The sequence below is a fragment of the Triticum aestivum genome, chromosome 1D, assembly GCF_018294505.1.
Source record: "Triticum aestivum cultivar Chinese Spring chromosome 1D, IWGSC CS RefSeq v2.1, whole genome shotgun sequence".
Classification (NCBI taxonomy): Eukaryota; Viridiplantae; Streptophyta; class Magnoliopsida; order Poales; family Poaceae; genus Triticum; species Triticum aestivum.
This window is the reverse complement of record NC_057796.1, coordinates 351,275,294-351,303,081: the sequence shown is the minus strand read 5'-3', so window position 1 is coordinate 351,303,081 and position 27,788 is coordinate 351,275,294. Positions and strand designations below refer to the sequence as shown.

General features: G+C 46.2%; 1 protein-coding gene across 1 annotated transcript; it reads right to left on the bottom strand.

Annotated features, from left to right (window-relative positions):
- Positions 1-24,973: 24,973 nt before the first annotated feature.
- Positions 24,974-26,443, bottom strand: LOC123182003 (probable carboxylesterase 15). The gene has a single exon (XM_044594436.1). The coding sequence runs from the start codon at positions 26,339-26,341 to the stop codon at positions 25,265-25,267; it is 1,077 nt and encodes a 358-aa protein (XP_044450371.1). The 5' UTR covers positions 26,342-26,443; the 3' UTR covers positions 24,974-25,264.
- Between the last annotated feature and the right edge of the window lie 1,345 nt (positions 26,444-27,788).

Here is a 27,788-nt window from a genome sequence, read left to right as displayed (position 1 = left end):
GACAGAGAACCCGGGCCGACATGACTAGTCGTGAACCCAAAGTGGCACTAACTTATGGGGACAGGCATACATGAATCAACATCGAGCATGTCGGTCAGCAGCGTGCGAATCCGGGCTGTAGCACTGGGCTAACAGGACTCCGGTGAACCGGGCTATAGCAGGCTGGGCAGGACTCCGGATGTCACCGCGTGACATTTCCCCGAAGGGTCAGACATAGGAACGAAGTGAATCAAATGCCGGCTAGTCAAGTGTTCCGGAGCAGTAGTGCTGGGCTAGCAGGACTCCGGTGAACCGGGCTATAGCGGACTACTATGGCTCATGGAAGCACAAGACTACATTTCCCCATAAGAGAGGCTACCAAGGATAAACAATTAGGTTGTCGGATCCCACACATACCAAGCATTTCAATCATACACACAATATGCTCGATATGTGCAAATACAACATGACATCACAACAAGACTCTACGACTCAGAGTATTATTCATTAGGCTCCGAAGAGCGAGATATTACAGACATGGGTCTCATGACCCAACATTCAGAGCATACAAGCAACAAGCACATGCGGAAGCTTAACTTGTCTGAGTACAGACAAGTACACAAGAAAAGGCTGCGAAGCCTGACTATCTACCAGATCCTGCCGAGGGCACAAGATCGTAGCTAAGGTATCAAGCTAAACATCGAAGTCCACACGGAACTACTAGCAAGACTGACGTCTCTCTGCAAAACATAAAATAAGCAAACGTGAGTACAGATGTACCCAGCAAGACTTACATCAGAACTATCTACATATGCATCGGTATCAACAAAGGGGGTGGTGGAGTTTAACTGCAGCAAGCCAGCTTTGACTCGGTGGCTATCCTGAACTACGACTGCAAGTAACTCTTTTGAGGTGGCGCACACGAGTTCACATATTCACCATATCAATACACCACTATGGATCCGCTCCCGTCTCCCTACGAGGACGCCATCCATAGCACTCACACTTATCTTGCGCATTTTAGAGTATCCACTTTCACTTGTCTATGAACTGTACAGGCAACCCAGAAGTCCTTTACCGCGGACACGGCTATTCGAATAGATCATATTAACCCTGCAGGGGTGTACTTCGTCACACACGGTCTCGCCACTTACCACCATGTACACATCGTGTACCTCGGCAACCTTCAAGCGGAAGCCTGGCGTGGGAGTCGGCCACGACCTGACTAACCACACAAGTCTCTCGTCCAGGTTTATCGCCTATTCGGGTTCCATCCGCAAGGAGATCCGGCCGGGGTGTCTCTCACGGCCCCAAACGATGTGTGCAGGGTTCCCAAGCCCACCATCCGGGTGCCACTCGGTACACCAGGCCACGTGTGCCTAGTCTGTCCCAAGCCCACCTGTATCGGGTGCCACTTGGTAGACTACTAACACTACCTACAAACACCAGAAACTAGTTGCAACTCCTGGACAGAGATCAAGTTGATTAATAAGTCGAGAGGGGCACTTAAGCATTCCAATGTGTGGTAGTAACTGTTCATGGATCACAAACACAGAACTCAGTTCCTGAGGACGGCTGCAATGAGACAACCCACCATGTACTCCTACATGGCCTCTCACCGCTACCTTTACCAAATCGTGTTCACACACTTAGCTCTCAACAGTAGGACATGTTCACCACATTCCAGTTCATCCCCGATGAATCAGACCTGACTCAACTCTAAGCAATAGCAGGCATGACAAACAGGCATGAATGAGTAGGCACATCAGGGCTCAAACAACTCCTACTCATGCTAGTGGGTTTCATCTATTTACTGTGTCAATGACAGGTCATGCAGAGGATAAGGGGTTCAACTACCGTAGCAAGTAACAGATGAATCGTTGTTGTCCTAATGCAGTAAAAGGGAGCAGGAGCGAGAGAGTGGGATTGTATCGGAATGAACAAGGGGGTTTGCTTGCCTGGCACTTCTGAAGATAGCATTGAGTCTTCATCAGTGTCAACGATCACAGCGTCGGAACAGCGTCTACCGAGGGGAACAAATACCGGCAACAGAGAAAGAAAACACGATCAATGCAATGCACAATATGATGCATGATCATGACATGTCAATATGCTGTGTTTTGAGCTAATGCAACTAGCAACATGTTAAATGGAGTTGGTTTGAACCCTAGGTTCAAATTCAAACTCCATATGTGAGGGTTTAAATGCCATTTATATGATTTGGCCTAAACAGCAGCCATAAGTTGTTCTAACATGCATGAAAATGGTACAGATGGACAGATTGGATTTTTCTGATCATTTTTCATATATAAATGTTTTCCATCTGAGTTATAGATTATTTTCTATGATTTTTAGAAGTTTATAGGATTTTCTGGAATTTCCTGTATAAGAATAAGTCCAGAAAATCTATTACTGCGTCAGCGTTGCGTCATGCTGACCTCAACAGGTCAACAGGCGCCGTCCAGGTCAAACCTGACCAATGGGGTCCACTGGTCATTCACACAGTGTTGTCTGGGTCACTGACAGGTGGGGTCAGGTCAACAGCCACGTCAGCAAGTCAACGCTGACGTGTGGGGTCGGTCAACAGGTGACGTGGCCAGGTCAAACTGACCTGTGGGCCCTGCGGGGTTAGTTTAGTCTAAACAAATCTAAGCCGTGGTTAATTAGGAAGTGGGGCCCGTCTGTAAGTGGCTCTAGGGTTAATTAGCGATGTCATTAGCTGCTAATGATGGGACCACGTCGACCTCGCCGGAGTTCAGCTGGCGGCGACCACAGAACACGGCGGGGCGCGCCGGATTTGCGCTAGAGGCGTCGGGTCAGCACGCTGAGGGCACCAGGGCATAGCCCTTGCTCGCCCGCATCAAGAGGAGGCGGAGTTGGGTGCGGGGGTCGCCGGAATCAACGCCGGCGACGAGGTTTGCGGCTGCCGTGGTTCAGTCAAGCTTGGAATCGGTGTTGTGGTGCACGGCGGGTCGAGCGGTGGGGTGCTTCGTGCTCCTGCAGACATGCTGAGCACGGTGACGCGCTTAGGCTCGAGCTGCAGTGGCTGCAATGACGACGGCGACATGGCCGGCGGCAGGGGAAGCTCGGCCACGGCGGTTACGAACGCCGGAGGTCGCAAACGACGAAGATAACGAGGGGGAAAAGACGGAGAGCTCACAGCAGTCAGGTATACAAGCTCAGCGGGCTCGGGGACGTCCTGCGTGCGGCGAATCGATGACGGCGATCACCGGACAGGGACGAGGAAGATGGCGACGATGGCGGCTCCACAGGGCCTCCGCGTTAGCTTTCTTCGATGGAGAGGCGTGGTGCGAGGTGGCGGAGGTGTTGGACTGATCAGGGAGGCAAGGCATCGGGGGTGGGCGCGGCAGCAACGAGCGGCGGCGACGGTGGCGCTCGGGTTCGAGCGAGAGAGAGGGAGCAGAGGGGAGGAGGGCCTCAGGGAAGAGTGAGAGGGGTCGGGGGGTGCGTGTCGACGTCCAGGGCGTCCAGAGCGACGTCGGGGAGGCGGCGGAAGCAGGAGGTGGCCGAGACGCGTGGCCGCGCGCAAGGGGCACACGCCCGGCGTCCTTCTGTCCCAAGGAAGGGGACGACTGGCACGGCCAGATGGACTGGGCCGTGCTGGGCCGGACCAGTGGGCGCCAGGTCAGTTCTCTCTCTCTAACAATAATTTGTTCTGCTTTTCTATTTTTGTTATTTTGTTTTGATTTAGTTTATAGCCCAAATCATTTTAATAAATCCTGAAAATAATTGTGGGCATTAAATGAATTATAACAGAGGCCCTTAACTATTTTCAGAATTGTTGGAGCATTAGAAAATATTAATAGTATTAAAATGCCCCAATTCAAATAAAATATGGATTAATTCAAAGACCATAAATGCCTTGGAAAAATGTGCATGACCTCTAGTAAAGGTTTTAACCTTTTTCCATAAATAATGAACATTTTTGAAGGGCATTTTGGGTTCATTGAAAATATTTTTATTTTGAACCTAGTTGAATTCATTTGGTGCTAGGGTTTAACAATCCCCAATTCAACTTTAAATGAAATTTAGACATGATGCATCAACCAAGCTAGTCCAAGTGCATAGAAAGGCTAGGGACGTGACACGGAGGGTGTTGTTCTGGGGTGTCCTTGATAAGGATGTCCTCGCCGCTCTTGGCTACCTCCCGAAGTATCCAACATGCTCTAAGGCTGTGGGTTGCCACGGTATACGGCATCGTGTGTATTTTGCATGGGCCATTGAGCCATCCCTCTAGAACGGTGCCGTGCAACGTAATGGGTTTATGTTTTTTGACTGTTCGGCTGGGCGTGCCACGGGGGCGCGTCCTTTTCGCCTGTAGGGGGAGCCGGGATGGTTCCCAGCAAGCTGCCTGAGTTTTCCAGGCGCTTTCCATCGCGCTGTACTTTTGTACGATAGTTGCTAGGTCAGCGAACTTCGGTATGCGGCGGCGATTGATGTCGTTAAGGATACCTTCGTCCGCGCAGTTGTTGCAGAATGCTGTTATCGCGTCTTCGTCGCGGCAGTCTTTTACCTTGTTTTTAACAAGGAGGAATCTGGCCCAGAAGTGGTGGACCGTTTCCTGAGACTGTTGTTTGATGCTTCTGAGAGCATCTATGTCCGGGTGGGTGGGTGGAATTGAATCCGAACCCTGACCCGATTTTGGATCCGGAATTTGGAGGTCTACCGGGCCGGACAGTTCGGGCTCCGGGATATCGACTGATTTTTTAGGCTCATCATCCAACTCTATGTTCGGAGGAAGAGACATGCTTTTCTGCCGGAAAATATCCGGCTCTTCAAGATCGGCGATCCGAACATAGTTCGTCTTCAATATGTAGTGACCCCCAAGGCGGCCATGCGATCCAGGAGTTCATTCAACGACGATAACTCCATTGGATCCATGCGGGCGGAGTATTCGGATCAACGCGGAGGCGATTTTCGATGACTTGAGAGGTCATCGTCAGCTTAAGGGCCGAGCCGGCGGTCATGACGAAGCCGCCGAGCCGGAGGGTCTGGCCTGGGGCCAGGGCTCCTCCGGAGATGATATTATCCTTGACAACAAGGCGAGCCATCAACCCTCTTGGCGACGGCACAGTGGAACTCTCAATGAAAGCACCAATGTCGGTGTCAAAACCGGCGGATCTCGGGTAGGGGGTCCCGAACTGTGCGTCTAGGATCGATGGTAACAGGAGACGGGGGACACAATGTTTACCCAGGTTCGGGCCCTCTCTATGGAGGTAATACCCTACTTCCTGCTTGATTGATCTTGATGAATATGAGTGTTACAAGAGTTGATCTACCACGAGATCGTAATGGCTAAACCCTAGAATTCTAGCCTATGAGTATATGGTCATGAATCTGTCCCCATCCGGACTACGCTCTCTGGTTTATATAGACACCGGAGAGATCTAGGGTTACATGGAGTCGGTTACATCAATGGGAATCTACATAGTCGGTCGCCAAGCTTGCCTTCCACGCAAAGTAGAGTCCAATCCGGACATGGGTGCAGTCTTCGGTCTTCATGTCTTCACAGCCCATCAGTCCGGCCCAGTAGATAACAGGCCGGACGCCCGAGGACCCATTAGTCGAGGACTCCCTCACCCCCACCCTCGTGGACAGGGTGTGGGCCCCCTGGTCTTGATTCTTTCGCCAGTATTTTTTATAAATTCCAAAAATATTCTCCGTGAAGTTTTAGGTGATTCCGAGAACTTTTATTTCTGCACAAAAATAACACCATGGCAATTCTGCTGAAAACAGCGTCAGTCCGGGTTAGTTCCATTCTAATCATGCAAGTTAGAGTCCAAAACAAGGACAAAAGTGTTTGGAAAAGTAGATACGATGGAGACGTATCACCCATTTGTCAGGTGCAAATGTAGTTAGGAAAAAGGTTGTCGTGGCTGTGAGGACGGAGTTGATTAGCTGCAGCCTAGCAGTCCGGTTCATAAGCCTGGCTTTTCAACATTTCATTCTTGCAGCCCTTTCTCAATAAAAGGTTGAATGTCAACTCTTGTAACCTTTCAGGAGGAAAGGGGGAGCCCCAAGTATTTGCATCACCTTAATTGTATGGTGTTCATAGCTAATGTAATTATGTATTTTGGACTAAATTTCTAACACTAGTGCAGAACCCTGCTATGAAGACACACCTATCGCACACCCTTAAAATTGAACTCTGTGCAATTCACGCATCACAAACGGTAGAAAATGAAATCCTCTGATATATAAAAAGAGATACATGTGCGATGGTTGATCCACAGGCACGATCCAGAAAGGAGATGTGTGTGCGATATACGACAGTACAACACATAATTTTTTGAGCAGAACTGTTTGTGGTATGTGAAAGCAACACAGACGCCTGCACAAGTCGTGCATGCATTGCTGGCAAACGATTGCTAGGAAATTGTATGTGATTGTGGTAACCATTGCACATGAGTTCAATGTGACTTGCGCTGTCTGCACAACAACAACAACAACATGCTCTGAATAATAACATATGTATAGGGAAAATACATCCTACTACTAGGTGTTGTTACATCCTTGTCTCATGTACTACCATGTGATAGTATATATACTACATTATTATTTTTATTATGTTCATATACTATATCTAAGATACTCCAAAGTGAGTAATACGAAACAATTGCAAGTGGGCCCATATTTTTTATTATATTGTGCAATACATACATATTTGTACATACAGAGGAGTATGCTCCAAATATGATACATATTATCTAAAAAGTAGCATATATACTACCTGAACATTCTTATATACTACATACTGTGCGTACAAACACTCCGATGTGATAGATACTACCTATAACTTACAAAACAAAAGTGAAAGATCGAGGATGTCGCCTAGACGAGGGGTGAATAGGCGCTTTAAAATAATTACGGTTTAGGCTTGAAGAAATGCGGAATAAACATAGCGCTTAATTTGACAAGCACAAAACCTACAACAACTAGGCTCACCTATGTGCACCAACAACTTATGCTAAGCAAGATAAAAAACTAAGTGATAGCAAGATATGTAACATGAACCACTATGACTAGCACAATGTAAAGTGCATAAGTAAAGGGCTCGGGTAAGAGATATCCGAGGCACACGGAGATAACGATGTATCCCGAAGTTCACACCCTTGCGGATGCTAATCTCCATTTGGAGCGGTGTGGAGGCTCAATGCTCCCCAAGAATCCACTAGGGCCACATTAATCTCCTCACGCCCTCGCACAATGCAAGATACCATGATTCCACTAAGGGACCCTTGAGGACGGTCACCGAACCCGTACACTTTGGCAACCCTTGGGGGCGGTCAACGGTACCCGTCAAACTGCTCGGGCAATCTCCACAACCTAATTGGAGACCCCGACGGTTGCCCGGAGCTTTACAACACAATGATTAAGCTCCGAAGCACCACCAACCGTCTAGAGCGCCCAAGCACCCAAGAGGAACAAGCTCTAGGGTACCAAGCACCCAAGAGTAATAAGCTTCTCAACTTGTAACTTCCACGCATCACCGTGGAGAACTCAAATCGATGCACCAAATGCAATGGAAAGGGCACACGGAGTGCTCAAGTCCCTCACTCCCAAATCCCACCAAAGCAACAAAATCTATGGAGGGAAATGAGAGGAAGACCAAGGAGGAGAGCACAAAGAACTCCAAGATCTAGACCCAAGGGGTTCCCCTCACATATAGGAGAAAGTGATTGGTGGAAATGTGGATCTAGATCTCCTCTCTCTTTTCCCCCAAAACTAGCAAGAATCGATGGAGGGATTGAGAGATTGCATGCTTGAAGAATGTCAACAATGGGGGAAGAACACGAGCTAGAAGGATAAGGTTGAATGGGGAAGAAGACCCCCTTTTATAGGAGGGGAAAATCCAATCGTTATGTGCTCAGCCCGCACATGAGCGGTACTACCGCTCTAGCAAGCGGTACTACCACTCAGGCGGTAGTAACAGGAAAATAGAGCAACAACTATGAACCTTGGGGCGGTAGTGCCGTCAGAGCGGTACTAGCGCTCATCCCAGCGATACTACCGCGGGAGAAGCAGAACACGGGAGCAGAGGAGGCAGGGCAGAGCAGAGCACGATGGCAGTACTGCAGTAGCGGTACTACCGCCCGACCGGGGTGATACTACCGCTTATAGGCGGTACTGCCGCACTTCACTGCCACCCTACAACCACTAAACCCGACACGAAAAACAGAACCCTCAGAAAAGCAGCGGTAGGAGCTGCGGAACTGGACAGCAGAAGCACCACTTACAAGCGGTACTACTACCGACAGGGACGGTACTACCGCTTATAGGTGGTACTACCGCTGCCCAAAGTGGTACTACTGCAGGGGTGCAACACGCAAGCTCCAAGCAAAACAAATGCACCAGGAAACCCAGAACTGCCACAACTTCTGCATATGAGCTCCGAATTGAGCAAACTCAAGCTTATTGGATAGATGACGACCAGTAGCATCCAACGGCGATGTGAAACCTCTATGAATGAAGAACCGACAAAAAACCCAACATCAAAAACATCATAGAAGATGCATGTGAACTCCGTTTTTGATGAACTCGAGCTTGTCATGAAGATGACATAAGCTCCAAATCTCACAAGGAGAAGAACCAAACAAGAACCAAGAAAGATGATGCAAGGATGCAATGGTTTGAGCTCTCTATGAACGATACGATCAAGCTACCAACTTGAGAGCCCCCCTTGGTAGTACGGCAATCGATCCTATAACCCGGTCTCCCAACTACCACCATGAGACTGGTAATAGAAAACCTATCAAGGGCAAACCTTTGCCTTGCGTATAATTCACTTGAGCTAGATGATGAAGATCTTGTCCTCCTCAAGATGGACCACCTTTCTTGATTGCGTTGGGTCGATGAAGACTTGTTGATTGCTCCCCCATACTCCACTATGGGTGAGCCACTCTTCGGCACATCTTCACAACTCCATTGTCACCACAATGGACGGCAAGCGTCAAGCACTTGATCTCTTCGTGATGCTCCACTTGAACTTGCACACCGCAATCTTGATGGCGATCACCAGATGTCATCCTCTCCATGGGTTGTATGATATCTTTCTTTTGACGCAAGCCCATGGAAACATACCTAACCTCACATACAACTCTCACGTAGACCATGGGCTAGTACACAAAGCGTAATGGACAATGCTTACCATACCATGGGATCACTTGATCCCACTCGGTATATCTTCTACGCTTTGTGTGTTTATCAAACTGAATCACTCTTGTACTTAGTCTTGATCAACCTTTAATCTTTCCAACTCTCTTCATTAGGATGATGTCTTGAAGGTAAACATGAATGTTCACACAATCTTCTTCTTAAGACATGCTTGCAATAGGCTCAACTCTCACATGGCCAACCCAAACTTTGGATAATTCCTTGAAAAGCACCTTGGCCAACACATAAACTACTTGAAACCAACACATGGACTTCATGACAAGCCTATGGACAAATCCTTCAAATATAACTCAAGGCAACCATTAGTCCATAGAGATTGTCATCAATTACCAAAACCTAACATGGGGGCACCACATGTTCTTGCAAAAAGTGAGAGTAACTACACCCGGTCGTAGGAAACATTTCTCCATGTATAGAGAAAATATACATGTACATGGCGATGGACCAATATATATACACACTTATAAAATATGATAGACAACATTGTCCCCCTTCCCGCCGAGAAAACATTTGCCCATCAGTATAATATATATACACACTTATAAAACATCGTTGCATAATTGAACCGAATATCCATCACATAAGTAACTAAACGTCACATTGCACATTTTAATGCATACTTACATAAACTAGGAATCAATCATTGATCATATACCACTTCTGGAATAGGCCAACCCAAAAACTCGTCGCTCCCTTCGCCAGGTTCACTCGGTCGCTCACTTGTTGGGCTTTTTTCACTTGTTATTTCTTCAACCTCGACCGTTGACCATTGATTTAAAAACATTGATTTGCACAAAAAGTTCATGAATTTGAAAAAAATCATGGATTTGTAAACAAAAATTAAATAAAAAAGCTCGTGAATTCATAAAAAAATGAATGAATTTAAAAAATGTACCCAAATTGAAAAATGTTAACCGTGGGCTTTTTGAAAACCCCATGAATTAGAACTAAAAGTTCACATATTTGAAAAGTGTGCACGAATTTGTAAAAAAGTATGCGTAGTTGAAAAGTAAGTTCACAATTTTTAAAATTTCATGAATTAAAAAATGCACAAATTTGGAAAAAAATATATTCATGCATTTGATATAAGTTCATGCATTAAAAATGCACGAACTTGGAAAATATATTCATGAATTTGACATAAGTTCCCGGATTTAAAAATGTTTGTGAATTCAAAAAAAGTTTGTGAATTCTTTAAAAAATTATGAATTTGTAAAAATCTTATAGATTTATAAAATAATCTCAAATTTGAAAAAGTAGGTGAATTTAAAAAACAAAAAAAGTATATATCATATAAACCATGGATAAAAACACAGAAAACAAGACAAAGGAACATTCTAGAATGTTTCCAATACCAGGAAAGCCGATATTGTTTCTTCATTACATGGGCCAACCCATTAGCGATCTGAGGGTGTGCACGTTGCACGAAATGAGCTTTATCGGGGAGCGACTAAGTAACGTCCACTCCTTCCGGGGAATCCCAGCGGGTGCTACGGAGGCGCGCAGGAGCTGCTCCAGCCGCATTCGCATGTCGTGTGCTAGGAGCACTGATGACCCACAAGTATAGGGGATCAATTGTAGCTCTTTTCGATAAGTAAGAGTGTCGAAACCGAACGAGGAGCAGAAGAAATGACAAGTGGTTTTCGGCAAGGTAATGTCTGCAAGTGCCGAAATTATAAGTAGCAGAGTAGTTTGATAGCAAGATAATTTGTAACGAGCAAGTAACGATAGTAGTAACAAAAGTGCAGCAAGGTAGCCCAATCCTTTTGAGGCAAAGGACAGGCCAAAACGGCCTCTTATGATAAGCAAAGCGTTCTTGAGGGTACATAGGATTTTCATCTAGTCACTTTCACCATGTTGGTTTGATTTGTGTTCGGTACTTTGATAATTTGATATGTGGGTGGACCGGTGCTTAGGTGTTGTTCTTACTTGAACAAACCTCCTACTTATGATTAACCCTCCCGCAAGGATCCACAACTACGAGAAAAGTATTAAGAATAAATCCTAACCATAGCATTAAACTTTTGGATCCAATCGGTCCCTTACGGAATAGCGCATAAACTGGGGTTTAAGCTTCTGTCACTCTTGCAACCCATCATCTAATAGCTACTCTACAATGCATTCCCTTAGGCCCAAATATGGTGAAGTGTCATGTAGTTGACGTTCACATGACACCACTAAGGGAATCACAACATACATACTATCAAAATATCGAACACATATCAAGTTCACATGATTACTTGCAACATGATTTCTCCCGTGACCTCAAGAACAAAAGTAACTACTCACAAATAATAATCATGCTCAAGATCAGAGGGGTATTAAATAGCATATTGGATCTGAACATATAATCTTCCACCAAATAAACCATATAGTAATCAACTACAAGATGTAATCAACAGTACTAGTCACCCACAAGCACCAATCTATAGTTCCGGTAACAAGATTGAAGACAAGAGATGAACTAGGGTTTGAGATGAGATGGTGCTGTTGAAGATGTTGATGGAAACCCCCCCCCCCCAAGGTGGGAGAGTTTTTGGTGATGATGATGACGATGATTTCCTCCTCCGGGAGGGAAGTTCCCCTCGCGGAATCGCTCTGCCGGAGGGAAAAAGTGCTCCTGCACAAGTTCCGCCTCGAGACAGCGGCACTCCGTCCCGAAAGTCCTCTCCTTATTTTTTCTAGGTCAAAATGACCTATATACCAGAAGATGGGCACCAGAGGTGGGCCTAGGTGAGCACAACCCACCAGGGCGCGCCTGGACTCCCTGACGCGCCCAGGTGGGTTGTGCCCACCTGGTGGGCCCCCTCTGGTAGTTATTTGCTCCAATAATCCTCAAATATTCCATAAAAAATCCTTGTGGAGTTTCTGCTTGTCTGGAGTTGTGCAGAATATGTGGCGTGACGAACTTTTCCAGGTCCAGATTTCCAGCTGCTGGAATTCTCCCTCTTTGTGTATACCTTGCATATTATGAGAGAAAAGGCATTAGAATTACTCCAAAAAGCATTATTATGGATTAAAACATCATAAATAATAGTAAGAAAAGATGATGCAAAATGGACGTATCAACTCCCCCAAGCTTAGACCTCGCTTGTCCTCAAGCGAAAAACCAAAATCGAAAAACATGTCCACATGCTTAGGGAGAGAGGTGTCAATAAAAATAAAATACGAACATAGAAGCATCATGTTTATTATTATAACAACAACAAACTTAAACATAAGACTCTTGTCATAAAACTCTTATCATAGACTGCTCATGAATAAGTGACAATTCATCACACTATTGAAGTATAAAGCAAAAACTCTATTAAAAACCAACAAACTATGTTCTCAGTCAACTTTGCAACTACAATTCATCATCTTTTCAGGAAGGGTCATGTATCGGAGCCTTTAGGCAAGTCCACATACTCAACCATCATATAGTCTTCTATGATTGCTAAGAGCATCTCCAGCCGCGCCCCCAACAGGCCCTCCCCAGGCGTTTTTGCCGCGCCGACGCCGAAAAAACGGCCCAGTCACCCCCCTAGAAGCCCGTTTTTCGCTGGCTCGGGCCGAAACTGGTGCCGGCGGACCCAGGCAGAACCTGGCGCCCTGGGGGCGCCTGGGGCGCCGGCACAAGCGAAAAGGGCGCGTGGGTCCGCCCTGTCGGTGAGTCCAGCGCCTATTCCCACCGTTTCTTCCTCCTTTTCCCCCACTTCCCTCCCATTTTCTCCTTTCCTCCCGGCAACCTCCCTCCCGCTCGCCTCCCAGCCGGCCACCATGCCACCGAAGAAGCACGTCGTCCCCCGCCAGGCGGCAACCGCGATCGCCTCCGTCGCCCAGCCGAAGCAGAGGAAGCCGAGGGCGCCGCCGTCCAAGTCGCCGGGCATGCCAAACGCCGAGTGGAGGGTGAAAGTTCAGCGGCGGGAGGCTGTGACCGCCGACCGGCGGAACAGGGCCATCGCCAAGAAGGCCCGTGACAACGCGGCGCACACGGCTGCGGCTGCGGCTTCGGCGGACCAAGCCGAGGCCGAGGCGACTCGCGCGGGGATGATGAATCCTCCCGGCAGCCACGCCCAGTACGCTCCCTGGGGCCAGCAAAGCGTCGGCTCTCCGTGGCCGCAGCCATGGGGATCACCCTCGCCGAGCTACGCGGACGGGGGCGCGCACGGTGGGTTCAACCCAAACGTCACCTTCCCCCATGGACACCCGGCCCAGCGCACGCCCTCGCCCGCGTGCAGTACCCTCCACACAACTACTCGCCACCCGCCTACGCGTCCTCCCCGACGCCCCATATCCGCCGTTGCACGCTACCCTTCTCGCACCTCGGCGACACCGACGAGACCGAGGGCGACATGGACGACATCATCGCCGCAGGTTCGGTCGCGGCCGCCGCGTCTCTCGGGTTCGACACCCCGGACGAGACGGTGGATCTCAGCGGCGGCATGGACGGCGAGCTCGGCTATGTCTACGGCGAGGAGGAGCAGGAGGAGCAGGAGCAGGAGGAGGAGGATGACGAGGAGGAGGAGGTGGAGGAGGAGCCGGCAACTGTTTCGGCGAAGAGGCGCAAGAAGAAGAAGCGGGCGGCCAGGTTAGGCGAGCCGCGCATCAAGTGGGCGTCCAAGGAGGAGGAATGCCTCGCCGAAGCATGGAAAGTCGTCTGCCTCGACCCGACCACCGGCACGAACCAGAGCATCGAGACGTACTGGGAGCGCATCAAGGCCGAGTTCGACGAGCGCAAGCTCGTCGACCCCTACTTCAAAGGCTTCTACATGCAGCACGGCTCGAAGGCGATGGCGAACCATTGGGGGCGTATCCAGGGGGCGTGCAACAAATGGCATGGGGTCATCGAGGAGGTCGCGGCTCGCCCGGAGAGCGGCGCCAGCGTTGAGGATCAGGTATGCCACGCCGGTCTCCCGCCTCTCTTCGCCGTGTGCGCCCGCCAACTGTTTGTTCCTCCGCGCAGTTGCTGCGCATGTTCGCCCTATACCGGCAGAGCAACAGCGACGCCGAATTCAAGTACCTCCACGTTTACAAGCGCATTGACAAGTGCGAGAAGTGGGCGGAAGTCCGGCGCACCCTCGACAAGGCCAAGGAGACCTACAAGCCCGACGCGCCGACTCCTGGTGCATCGGAAGGGCGGCCGGACGGCAACAAAGGTGCCAAGAAGGGGAAACACGCCGACGCGGCCACCGCTCAAGTGCAGGAGTCCAACGAGCACTGCCTCGCCGACGCGCAGGCCCGAGCCGTCATTCGTGAAGAGAAGACCGATGTGCGGTGGTCGGCTTTGATGTCGAGCAGCGCCGTCAAGCTCGACCTACTCCGGACCAACGTCGCCGTGAAGAAGAGAAACACCAACCTGGCTTTCCTGCTGGGCGGGGCGGACATGCTCCAGAGCACCGATGAGGCGGTCAAGGCGTGGTACTTGGTGGAGCGCGGCCTCATGCTGAACCAGCTTCCCTCGACGACGCCCACGCCGCCGCTGCCGCCAAGCCCGCGTGATGACGCCTCCACGACGCCCAGCAGCACCGAAGCCGCGCCGACAACGCCCAGCGCGGAAGCAGCTCCGACACCGCCAAGCCCGCGCACACCGACTCCGCCGACGCCTGTGGCCGACCCCGCCGAGTGATGCATTGCGCACGCGAATGTGCCGCTCTATTTTTTGTACGCCTGACTATATCCGATCGCCGAACTGTGACTTGTGATCGCCGGACTTGTGGCGTCTTTTGTGAGCGGGAACGACCAAGTTCGAATTTTCCGCGCCCTGGGGCCGGCGCCTGGGGGCGTGACTGGGAGCTAGGTCGCCCCCAGGGGCCGAACTAGCGCCGGTTCGCCCCCAGACCGCTCTTTTTTAGCGCCCTGGGGGGCCGAACGGCTGGAGATTCTCTAACACTCACCGCGTACACATGAGCAAAACGTTTTAACCGGACACATAGAAAGATAGGGATTATAGTTTCGCCTCCCAATGTATTCACCTCAAGGGTGATGTCAACAATAATAACTCATGCTATCTATATTCAACTGGACATATGTGCCTAGTTCTTTCCTCACCACATGATGCTTGCCAAAGGAGAAAAATAAAAAGGAATAGAAGGAAACTTTGACTCTTTGCATAAAAGTAAATACATAAAAGTAAAAGATAGGCCCTTCGCAGAGGGAAGCAGAGGTTGCCATGCGCTTATTTGTTTGTATGCTCAACACCTTAGTGCAAAAGAATGTCACGTTGCATTGCCCCTTGTGATAGCGACCTTTATTATGCAGTCTGTCGCTTTTATTCTTCACCATCACAAGTTCGTGCAACGCTCAATTTTCTCTTACACTAAATGATCTCACACATTTAGAAGCAATTTTTATTGCCTTTTTGCACCGATGACAACTTACTTGAGGGATCTTGCTCAATCCCTAGGTAGGTATGGTGAACACTTGAAAATAAGATTTGGGTTTAAGGGTTTTTCGATGCACAAGTAGTATCTCTACTTAGTGCGGAATTTTTGGCTAGCAAAGATAGGGGGCAAGCACCACATGTTAAAGGATCCATGACAATATGACTTCTATGTGAATATAAACAAACATAAACCATTAAGTTGTCTTCCTTGTCCAACGTCAACAATTTTGGCATATAATATTTTGATGAGGGCTCACAATCACAAAAGATCTAGGATCGTATATTTATATGTGAATCTTCTCTTCCCTTATTAATTCTTTCATGAGTTGCATCATTGACTAATGCTATGTTTGTCAATCTCTAATAAAATTTTCTACTTATACTTTTCCTTATGTGGTGTCATCACCTACCATAAGATTAGTATATGATCTTTTTCATTATTTCTTTCCTTTTATTTATTTCCTTTCTCTTTTTTCTTTCTTATTTCCTTTCTTTTATTTGCAACATGAAAGTAAAGAAAGAAAAAACTCAAACTAAACTTTATTATATAACTTGCACATGATTACAAGGATAGATCACTAAGCAAACTCTCAAAGAAGAAAGGATCGAACTAAACTTTTATTCATCTAAAGCAAAAGACCGAACTAAAATATGTAAAGGCAAAAAGATAGTGGGATGATACGATACCGGGGCACCTCCCCCAAGCTTAGCGGAAGCCAAGGGGAGTGCCCATACCCGATACTCAATTCTCTTTTGGTGGTGAAGAAGAAGGTGGTGGTGATGACAATTGTGCCTTCAAATTTTTCATGTTGTAGTTGAGGAGAGCAATTTCTTCCTTTAAATCATCAACTTCCAACTCCATCTTCAAGATCTTGTCACATAAATCCCCTTTGTTTTTCTGCCGAAAACGAAAAGGAATAGATTGGTTTTAGACCAGTTAGCTCTCTTAGGGAGACTTGACTTCTTGAACTCCACGTGCATATCCCCAGGTTGAGGTAGAGGAACATCCTCCTCCTCCGAGCTTGAATCATCGATCCTCATCAAGTGAGCATCCTCCTCATCATCTGTAGGTCGACCATCAGAAGATCGGTCCCCATAGGTCTTTGGGTCAGCAATGAGATGTGAGACATAGCCCTCTCAGAGTCTTGGGACGACATATTTTCAGAACTACGCAGAAAACAACAAGAAAATAGAACAGAGGATTTCTCCGCGATACGGTGGTTAACAGGTTTGGGGAGTATATATAGATTTTTTTTATCTTGGGAGACAAGCAAAGTATAGAAACACGGAGTCCGGAAGGTGTCCCAGGTGTGGCGCGCCCTGGTGTCTTGTGCCCACCAGGGTACGCTACCTGCAAGTTTCTTATTTTCCTATTTTTCTAAATATTCCAAAACTGACAAAAAATATTTTTGCGGATTTTTCGGAGTCCATTTACTTATCGTATCACGCACCTCCTTATTTTCACGATTTTGGAGTGTTCCGGAAGGACTCTTTTATGTGTTCTTCCGGTGTCAAAGTTTGGATAATATTACTTTCAACATTAATGGGCGTACCTGAGATATAATGTTTTATTCGTTGTCCATTGACAACCTTCGGGTTAGTACCTTCGACATTATTTATTTTGATGGCTCTAGACCGATAAACCTCCTCGATAACGTAGGGGCCTTCCCATTTTGAGAGGAGTTTTCTTGCAAAGAATCTGAAACGAGATTTGTACAAAAGAACATATTCTCCGACTTTAAACTCACGCTTTTGTATTCTTTTGTCATGCCATATTTTAACCTTTTCTTTGAATAATTTTGCATTTTTCATAAGCTTGGGTTCTCCATTCATCTAATGAGCTAATACCAAATAACCTCTTTTCACCAGCAAGTTTGAAATCATAGCTGAGCTCTTTGATGGCCCAATATGCTTTATGTTCTAATTCAAGAGGCAAATGACAAGCTTTTCCATAAACCATTTTATAAGGAGACATACCCATAGGATTTTTATATGTTGTTCTATAAGCCCAAAGTGCATCATCTAATTTCTTAGACCAATTCTTCCTGGACCTATTGACAGTCTTTTGCAAAATTAATTTTATTTCTCTATTTCTAAGTTCAACTTGACCACTAGACTGAGGATGATAAGGTGATGCAATTCTATGGTTAACATCATACTTGGCAAGCATTTTACGGAAAGCACCATGAATAAAGTGTGAACCACCATCAGTCATCAAATATCTAGGGACTCCAAACCTTGGGAAAATAACTTCCTTAAGCATTTTAATAGAGGTGTTGTGATCACCACTACTGGTTGGAATAGCTTCTACCCATTTAGTAGCATAATCAATAGCAACCAAAATATGTGCATACCCATTAGAGGAAGGAAAAGGTCCCATGTAATCAAATCCCCAAACATCAAATGGTTCAACAGCAAGTGAATAGTTCATAGGCATTTCTTGACGCTTATCGATATTACCTATTCTTTGACATTCATCACAAGATAAGACGAACTTATGGGCATCCTTGAAGAGGGTAGCCAATAAAATCCAGATTGCAATACCTTGTGAGCAGTTCTATCTCTAGCATGATGCCCTCCATAAGCTTCGGAGTGACATTTCCGTACGATTTGTCCTTGTTCATGCTCAGGTACACAACGTCTAATAATACCGTCTACTCCTTCTTTATAAAGATGCGGGTCATCCCAAAAGGAATGTCTTAAATCATAGAAGAATTTTTTCTTTTGTTGGTATGTAAAGCTAGGTGGTAATATTTATCAACAATGTAATTAGCATAGTGAGCATACTAAGGAGTACTATGAGCAACATTTATTGCAGCTAATTGCTCATCAGGAAAACTATCATCAATAGGTAGTGGGTTATCAGGCACATTTTCAAGCCTAGATAAATTATCCGCTATGGGATTCTTAGCTCCTTTTCTATCAATGATATGTAAATCAAATTCTTGTAACAAGAGAACCCATCGAATAAGTCTAGGTTTAGCATCTTTCTTTTCCATAAGATATTTAATAGCAGCATGGTTTGTGTGAACAGTTACTTTGGAATCAACAATATAAGGTCTAAATTTATCACAAGCAAACACCACAGCTAAGAATTCTTTTTCAGTAGTAGCATAGTTTCGTTGAGCACTGTCTAGAGTTTTACTAGCATAATGAATAACATTCAATTTCTTATCAACTCTTTGTCCTAGAACAACACCAACAGCATATTCACTAGCATCACGCATAATTTCAAAAGGCAAGTTCCAATCAGGTGGTTGAACAATAGGTGTAGAAATTATGGCTTTCTTGAGTGTTTCAAAGGCTTCTAAGCAATCATCATCAAAAACAAAAGGAATATCCTTTTGCAAAAGATTCGTGAGAGGCCTAGAAATTTTAGAAAAATCTTTGATAAACCTCCTATAGAAACCAGCATGACCTAAGAAACTACGAATACCTTTTATATCTTTAGGACATGGCATTTTATCAATTGCATCAACCTTAGCTTTGTCCACTTCAATACCTCTTCCAGAAATTTTATGACCCAAGACAATGCCTTCATTAACCATAAAGTGGAACTTCTCCCAATTCAAGACAAGATTTGTTTGTTCACATCTCTGCAAAACTCGATCAAGATTGCTTAAACAATCATCAAAAGACTTCCGATAAATAGAGAAGTCGTCCATGAAAACCTCAACAATATTTTCACTGTCAGAGAATATAGCAGTCATACATCTTTGAAAGGTAGCAGGTGCATTACATAAACCAAAAGGCATACGACTATAAGCATAAGTTCCAAAGGGACAAGTAAAAGTGGTCTTTTCTTGATCAGGTTGAGAAACACATATTTGTGAAAAACCAGAATATCCATCAAGGAAGCAAAAATGTGTGTGCTTAGATAATCTTTCAAGCATTTGATAATTAAAAGGCAGAGGGTAATGATATTTTCTAGTTGCTTTGTTTAGTTTTCTAAAATCAATTATCATTCTATAGCCTATGACAATTCTTTGTGGAATAAGTTCATTCTTATCATTAGGAACAACAGTTATACCTCCTTTCTTAGGGACACAATGAACAAGACTTACCCATCTAGCATCAGCTATAGGATAGATTATACCTGCTTCCAGAAGTTTTAATATTTCCGTTCTTACCACTTCTTTCATCTTAAGATTTAACCGACGTTGGTGGTCAACAACGGGTTTAGCATCAGGTTCCATATAATTTTGTGCTAACATAGAGTGGGACTAATGCCCTTTAAATCATCACGAGTATATCCAATAGTAGCTCAGTGCTTCCTTAGAACTTTCAATAATCTTTCTTCTTCATGTTCTGAAAGGTTAGCACTAATAATAACAGGATATATCTTCTTTTCATCAAGATAAGCATATTTCAACGTGTCTGGCAATTGTTTTAATTCAAACACAGGATCACCTTTAGGTGGAGGAGGACCTCCTAGAGTTTCAATAGGCAAATTGTGTTTAAGCAGAGGACATTGTTCAAAGAAAATCTTATCTATTTCATTTCTTTCATGCATATGTAAATCATTTTCATGGTCTAGCAAATACTGTTCTAAAGGATCAGTAGATGGCACAACAATAGAAGCAAGACCAATTATTTCATATTTACTAGGCAATTCTTTTTCATGAAGTTTTCTACTAAACTTGGAAAAATTAAACTCGTGAGACTCATCACCAAAACTAACACCGACAGTTTGTTCCTCACAATCTATTTTAGCATTAATGGTGTTCAAGAAAGGTCTACCAAAGATAATGGGACAAAAGTCATCTTGTGGGGAACCAAGAACAAGAAAATCAGTAGGGTATTTTATTTTCCCACACAAGACTTCAACATCTCTAACAATCCCAATTGGTGATATAGTGTCTCTATTAGCAAGTTTAATAGTAACATCTATGTCTTCTATCTCTGTGGGTGCTATGTCATTCGTAATTTTTTGATATAAGATGTAAGGAATAGCACTCACACTAGAACCTATGTCACATAAACCATGATAACAGTGATCTCCTATTTTAACTGAGACAACGAGCATGCCAACAATAGGTCTATGTTTATCTTTTTTACCAGGTTTGGCAATTCTAGTAGCTTCTTCACAGAAGTAAATAACATGTCCATCCATATCTTCTTCCAAGAGATCTTTAACCATAGCAATACTAGGTTCTACTTTGATTTCTTCATCAGGTTTAGGTGTTCCAATATAGCTTTTGTTAACCACAGTTGAAACTTTAGCATGTTCCTTTATCCTAATAGGGAAAGGTGGTTTCTCAATATAAGCAGAAGGAACAACTGGATCAACATTGTAAAGTATAGTTTCTTCTTTAACTGGTACTGGTTCTTTGATTTCTTCTTTAATAGGTGGGTGATATTTAAACCACTTCTCTTTAGGGAGATCAACATGAGTAGAAAATGATTCACAGAAGGAAGCTACTATCTCAGAGTCAAGTCCATATTTAGTGCTAAACTTTTGAAAAGCATCGGTATTCATAAAAGATTTAACACAATCATACTTAAGCTTAATACCCGACTCTTTACCTTCGTCGAGTTCCCAATCTTCAGAGTTGCCTTTAATTCTTTCCAAAAGATCCCACCGGAATTCAATAGTCTTCATAAAAGAACCAGCACAAGAAGTATCAAGCATGGTTTGATCATTACGAGAAAGCTGAGCATAAAAGTTCTGGATAATAATTTCTCTTGAGAGCACATGATTGGGGCATGAATATACATTGACTTAAGCCTCCCCCAAGCTAGAGCGATACTTTCTCCTTCACGAGGCCAAAAATTATATATATAATTCCGATCACGATGAACTAGATGCATAGGATAATTTTTTTGGTGGAACTCCAATTTCAAACGATTCCAATTCCAAGATCCAATATCATCGCATAGCCTATACCGTGCCAATGTTTTCCCTTCAAAGATAAGGGAAAACCTTTTTCATAACTTCATCCCTGGGTAAACCTGCAAGCTTGAACAATCCACAAATTTGTTCTACATATATCAAGTGCATATCAGGGTGTTCGATTCCATCTCCTGCATAAGGATTAGCTAGCAGTTGTTCTACCATACCCGAAGGAATTTCATATTCAATATTTTCAGTAGGTGCAGTAGGTTGAGGGGTAGCTAATTTTGGTTTCGGTCGAGATGAAGACACCCCGAACAAACCCCTCAAAGGATTGTTTTCCATAGTAACAAGTGACAATAAATGTCAGCACACTATATAAATGTTTCCTTACCAAATTCCACTTACCAAAGGCGCTTCACTCCCCGGCAATGGCGCTAGAAAATAGCCTTGATGACCCACAAGTATAGGGGATCAATTGTAGCTCTTTTTGATAGGTAAGAGTGTTGAACCGAACGAGGAGCGGAAGGAAATGACAAGTGGTTTTCAGTAAGGTAATGTCTGCAAGTGCTGAAATTATAAGTAGCAGAGTAGTTTGATAGCAAGATAATTTGTAACGAGCAAGTAACGATAGTAGTAATAAAAGTGCAGCAAGGTAGCCCAATCCTTTTGAGGCAAAGGACAGGCCAAAATGGTCTCTTATGATAAGCAAAGCGTTCTTGAGGGTACACGGAATTTTTATCTAGTCACTTTCACCATGTTGGTTTGATTTGTGTTCGCTAATTTGATAATTTGATATGTGGGTGGACCGGTGCTTAGGTGCTGTTCTTACTTGAACAAACCTCCTACTTATGATTAACCCTCCCGCAAGCATCCGCAACTACGAGAAAAGTATTAGGAATAAATTCTAACCATAGCATTAAACTTTTGGATCCAATCGGTCCCTTACGGAATAGCGCATAAACTGGGGTTTAAGCTTCTGTCACTCTCGCAACCCATCATCTAATTGCTACTCCACAATGCATTCCCTTAGGCCCAAATATGGTGAAGTGTCATGTAGTCGATGTTCACATGACACCACTAAGGGAATCACAACATACATACTATCAAAATATCGGACACATATCAAGTTCACATGATTACTTGCAACATGATTTCTCCCGTGACCTCAAGAACAAAAGTAACTGCTCACAAATAATAATCATGCTCAAGATCAGAGGGGTATTAAATAGCGTATTGGATCTGAATATAATCTTCCACCAAATAAACCATATAGTAATCAACTACAAGATGTAATCAACACTACTAGTCACCCACAAGCACCAATCTATACTTTCGGTAACAAGATTGAAGACAAGAGATGGACTAGGGTTTGAGATGAGATGGTGTTGTTGAAGATGTTGATGGAAATTGCCCTCCCCAAGATGGGAGAGTTGTTGGTGATGATGATGACGATGATTTCCCCCTCCAGGAGAGAAGTTCCCCCGGCGGAATCGCTCCGCTGGAGGGCAAAAGTGCTCCTGCCCAAGTCCCGCCTCGAGACGGGGGCGCTCCGTCCCGAAAGTTCTCTCCTTATTTTTTCTAGGTCAAAATGACCTATATACCAGAAGATGGGCACCGGAGGTGGGCCTGGGTGAGCACAACCCACCAGGGCGCGCCTGGGCTCCCTGGCGCGCCCAGGTGGGTTGTGCCCACCTGGTGGGACCCCTCTGGTAGTTATTTGCTCCAATAATCCTCAAATATTCCATAAAAAATCCTCGTGAAGTTTCAGCTTGTTTGGAGTTGTGCAGAATAGGTGGCCTGACGTAGCTTTTCCAGGTCCAGATTTCCAGCTGTCGGAATTCTCCCTCTTTGTGTATATATCTTGCATATTATGAGAGAAAAGACACTAGAATTACTCCAAAAAGCATTATTATGGATAAAAACATCGTAAATAGCAATACAAAAACATGATGCAAAATGGACGTATCAAGCACCCGCGTGAACACTTGTTTTCTCTTGTCTGCATGTTTTTTGTTTAGGTTTTTAAGTTTTGCTTGGTTTTTCCTTGGTTTCTAATAAGAATGTCCAGTGAAGCACATTGTGTGAAAAGGCAAAGTTGCGCTTCACGGCAAAGAATAATTGTGCTTTCACGTGAAGTGCAACTATGCTTCCTAAGAGTGAAAAGAATAGTTATGCTTTCGAAAAGTGACAGATACAATTGTGCTTTCTTGAAAAGTGAAAAACACAGTTGTGCTTACAGAAAACTGAATAACCATAGTTGTGTTGCCCCAAAAAGTGAAAACCACAATTGTGCTTCCAGTTTTGCATTTGTTTCGACGTTCTTTGGGTTTTAGTTTAGTTTTTTTGGGTATTTTAGGAAAGAAATACATCCACATCTATTAATATGTGATATAATTTCAAAGATTTTGGTGCAAGAAATGCAACGTGAAAACGGTTCACGATTAGAACGTACGGTTAAAGAGATAAAATGTTTTGAAAAAAAATCTACAAAAGAAGAGCACAAAACTCCCAGGCTGTGATAATTGTGCATATTTATTTGAGAAGAAATTAGTGTCGCACATGCATTGCGTCACTTGTCATCACGAGAGGAGTTTTTTTTTAACATCAGTACAGACGCAAGCGCTCATATATACACACATACACTCATCTCTATGAACGCACACACGCACATCCTACCCGGCTGAGCACCTTCTAGAGACCGAGCCGGTATATCATCTTGAGATTTACGAAGTCACCGTAGGCGCCTCGTCGTCGACGGGAACGTCTCCTCCCACTGAAAGCGTATCGCCGAAAATCCTGAAATAAATCAGGGAATAATGCGAGCACCAGGATTTGAATCCTGATGGGCTGGGGATACCGCTATCCCTCTAACCATCCAACCACAGGTTGGTTCGCATCACGAGAGGACTTAACAGTAACTTTTTGTAAAAGATACCTCTAATTAGTAATTTCGGATTTATTCAGCGCATTAGGCGCGGAATAGGTATGTTGCTCAACAGAACCTATGGGCCGACTGCAGATTCAACCCACGTAGTGGGACTGGGCCTCTGACCGACTGCATTTGGTGTGAAAATGGATCCCATTTCAGCCTACCCTCGTAACCCTCCCAACTTTTCCGAACTGCCATGTGATTCGAATTGTGTGCTTTCAAGAATGTCACTTGATTCTGCTCGCAATCCCATATGCTGTGCTAGGTATGAGCGATGCATCTGTAGTTTGTTTTTATTAGAGTGACTTATTTTATGAACATTTTACAATAGATGCAGCTATACATACCTTGCACATCGTATGTCTGAATTTTGAACTACGATGGTTTTTTTCTTCTTCTTTTTGCGGCAAACTAAGATGGGTTATTACAGTGACTTGAAACAGTTCCACACTTAGACAATCTGATACCGAATGCTGGTGCTTCATGGTCTGATAACCAAAGACGTTGGTCACATATGTACTAAGGCAAGGCGACATGATACAAATCCAGAAGCCACCAAGTATATATGGACGTCAAGCTCAGTAGCCCACTCATAGGTCGATTCAACTCAATGGCAGACATACCTGATACTCACAGTATAACGCATAACACATATAAGCAGTGCGGCACGTGTGGAATACTATATGCTTTTTATGCTTTAATACTGCAAACAGTTCCCATGATTACGACTGGTTATTACAGTGACATGAAACAGTACCGATCACGAATGCTGCTGCAGATGGCCTGATAACGAAAGACTCTGGACGCATACACTGATAACACACGAGGCGACCGGATACAATCCAGAAGCCATCACGGTTAAAACTCACACATAGACATATGGTCGATCGACTTAATGGCAGACACACCTTGATGTTAATAACAGTGATGCGGCACGTGTGGGATACTGTATGCTTTATTGTTAGTGGCGGGCGACGAAGCTCTTGATGGCGTCGATAAGCTCCTGGGCTCGCTCCCCGGTGGTAGGGTCCATGTCGACGGCGAACTTGTTGAGGTAGAAGGAATGGCTCATGCCGCGGTTGATGAGCACCTCCACCTCCTTGCCGGCGGCGCGCAGCGCGTCGCAGTACTCGAGGTTGGTGTCGCGGATGAGGTCCTTCTCCCCGACGGCCACCAGCATCGGGGGCAGGGGAACGGACTCCAGCGGCGGCGCGTTCGGGCCCATCGGGCACGTGTACGGGTGGTCCTTGGTAGCGCCCTCCGGCAGCGCCATGGCCATGAACTTGTCCAGCATGTCCAGCGTGAAGAACACCGAGTCCGGCGTCTCCTCCAGCTCCGACTTGCTCCGCGTGGCGCGCATGAACCCCGGGTGGATCGGGACGCCGCCCGCGACGCGGAGGGGCGCCCAGGCGTCCGCGCCGTCCTCGCCAACGCGCGCGGCCACGAGGTGGACGAGGTTGCCGCCGGAGCTGTCCCCGACGAGGAAGACCCGGGACATGTCCGCGGCCTCGCGGAGGAGCTCGGCCGCGGGCTCGTCGAGAGCGCCTTCGTCGGACACGGCGATTGACCGCAGCCGGCGGAGCACGTCGACACCGGTGTCGAGCTGGGCGGGCATGCGGTGCTCTGGGGCTAAGGGTAGCTCGGCGGTGACGACCACGGCGGGAAGGGCGCAGGCTAGGCGCGCGTAGAAGTGGTGGTACAGGACCCAGGACGGGTGGGAGATGCAGAAGCCGCCGCCGTGGAGCTGCACGATGACGGGGAGGCGGCCGGCGCTGCCCGCGTCGACCTCGGGGAGGTACACCCGGAGGCTTGGCTCCCCCTCCCCGGGGAGGTCGTGGAGCGTGTGGCCGTCGCGGGGCACGGCGTAGGGCTGCACCGGCTCCATGAGCGGCAGGGCCTCCGGCGGGCCCGTCCACGTGCGGTCGATGCTGCCGTCGTCCATCACGCGCAACCAGCCGGACACCTCGTCCACCACCTTACGGCCGCTCGGCGGCGCCGCGGTGGTCGCCTGGTGCTGCGAGGCGGCGGCGGGGGCCATCGGTCGTCGCTGTGTTGGAGTATGTTACACGCTCTACGGTGCGGGTCGCGCGGTCTGGCAAGTGCGCGGCGTCGTGTGTAGAGCACCGTGTGAGAGTGTGATGGTTTGGTGGTGGCAACAGGGGAGGGGATGTGGAGTTTTATAGGCGGTGGCGGAGCAGGGGAGCGATGGTAAGGTGGTCGCGTCGAGTTTTGCCGTTGAATTTTTTGGAGGGAAATTTCGCAGCGGGTGGCAGGGAATTTGATCAGAACTGTCACGGCAGCAGACCGGCAGAGCAGTTGGAGCTGGTACGGTGTGTGGGCTAGCTTGTAATGAAGCGCGACCGAGATGATGGATGTGGACGTGTACGTCCTTGTCATCTTGTAAACACGCGTTACCCAGTCTGAAAAGTCTTTGAACTGGGGTTCCAGACCGCGCCGTGGACTCGACTACTGCACCTGGGTCAGTCTCAGTCAGGTCCGGGCAATCACTTCTTTCTCACTACCAACAGCAAAAGTGAAGAAATAAAACGCCTGTGGGGCTTGACACATCGGATGCGAACGAATTCAATCGTCCTGGGCATTTTCGCGGGGCTGGCCAGGCGCGCACGGGAACGGCTGCATGGGCGCAACGTGATTTTTAAGTGGGGATACACGACTGCTAGTAGACGTGACCCTCACATATCACATCAGAGGTGTATATTTCTGCGTGGTTCACAAGTAAATGCGTCCCGGACCGATGAGCACGATTGCTACTCCCTCCGTCCCATAATGTAAGACGTAGTGTTTAAAAACGTCTTACATTATGAAACGGAGGGAGTAAATCGCTACAAGTATATGTGATGTGTCACATCAGGATAATTTGTCACATCAGGATAATTTCTGCTTGCTTCACGCTTAGACGCGTCCCGGAGCGATGACTGATTGGTAGGCACAAGTTTTGATCTAGTATAGTACTGTGAGATCAGTGAAAACCACATGTGTAGCTCTATAATTAAAGTTACAACTTTCATTTATCCAAAAAGGCTTACACTTCGTTTTATATACTCCCTCCGTTCCGAAATGTAAGTCTTGTTAGACATTTCAAATGGACTATAAATATGGATATATGTAGACATATTTTAGAATGTAGATTCACTCACTTTGCTCCGTATATAGTCACTTGTTGAATTTCACTTGTGGGAATTTCTAAAAAGACTTATATTTGAGAACGGAGGGAGTATAAAGCAACAAGGCTGAATCATGTTGGGACGGCATTGTGATGAGGTCGTTCACCTTCTTCAAACTCTTGGAAGATATTCAATGACGACGCCATCGTATCGCCACTGCCGACCAGCGACCAAACCCTACATTTCACCCAACTCTACGGCCACCAGACCGAAGCATTGGGGTGCATGTTCCCTCACCGAAGCGACAGACGTGAGGAGATGGAACTCATGGTCTAGACCAGCCACCGCCCTTTGCTAGGT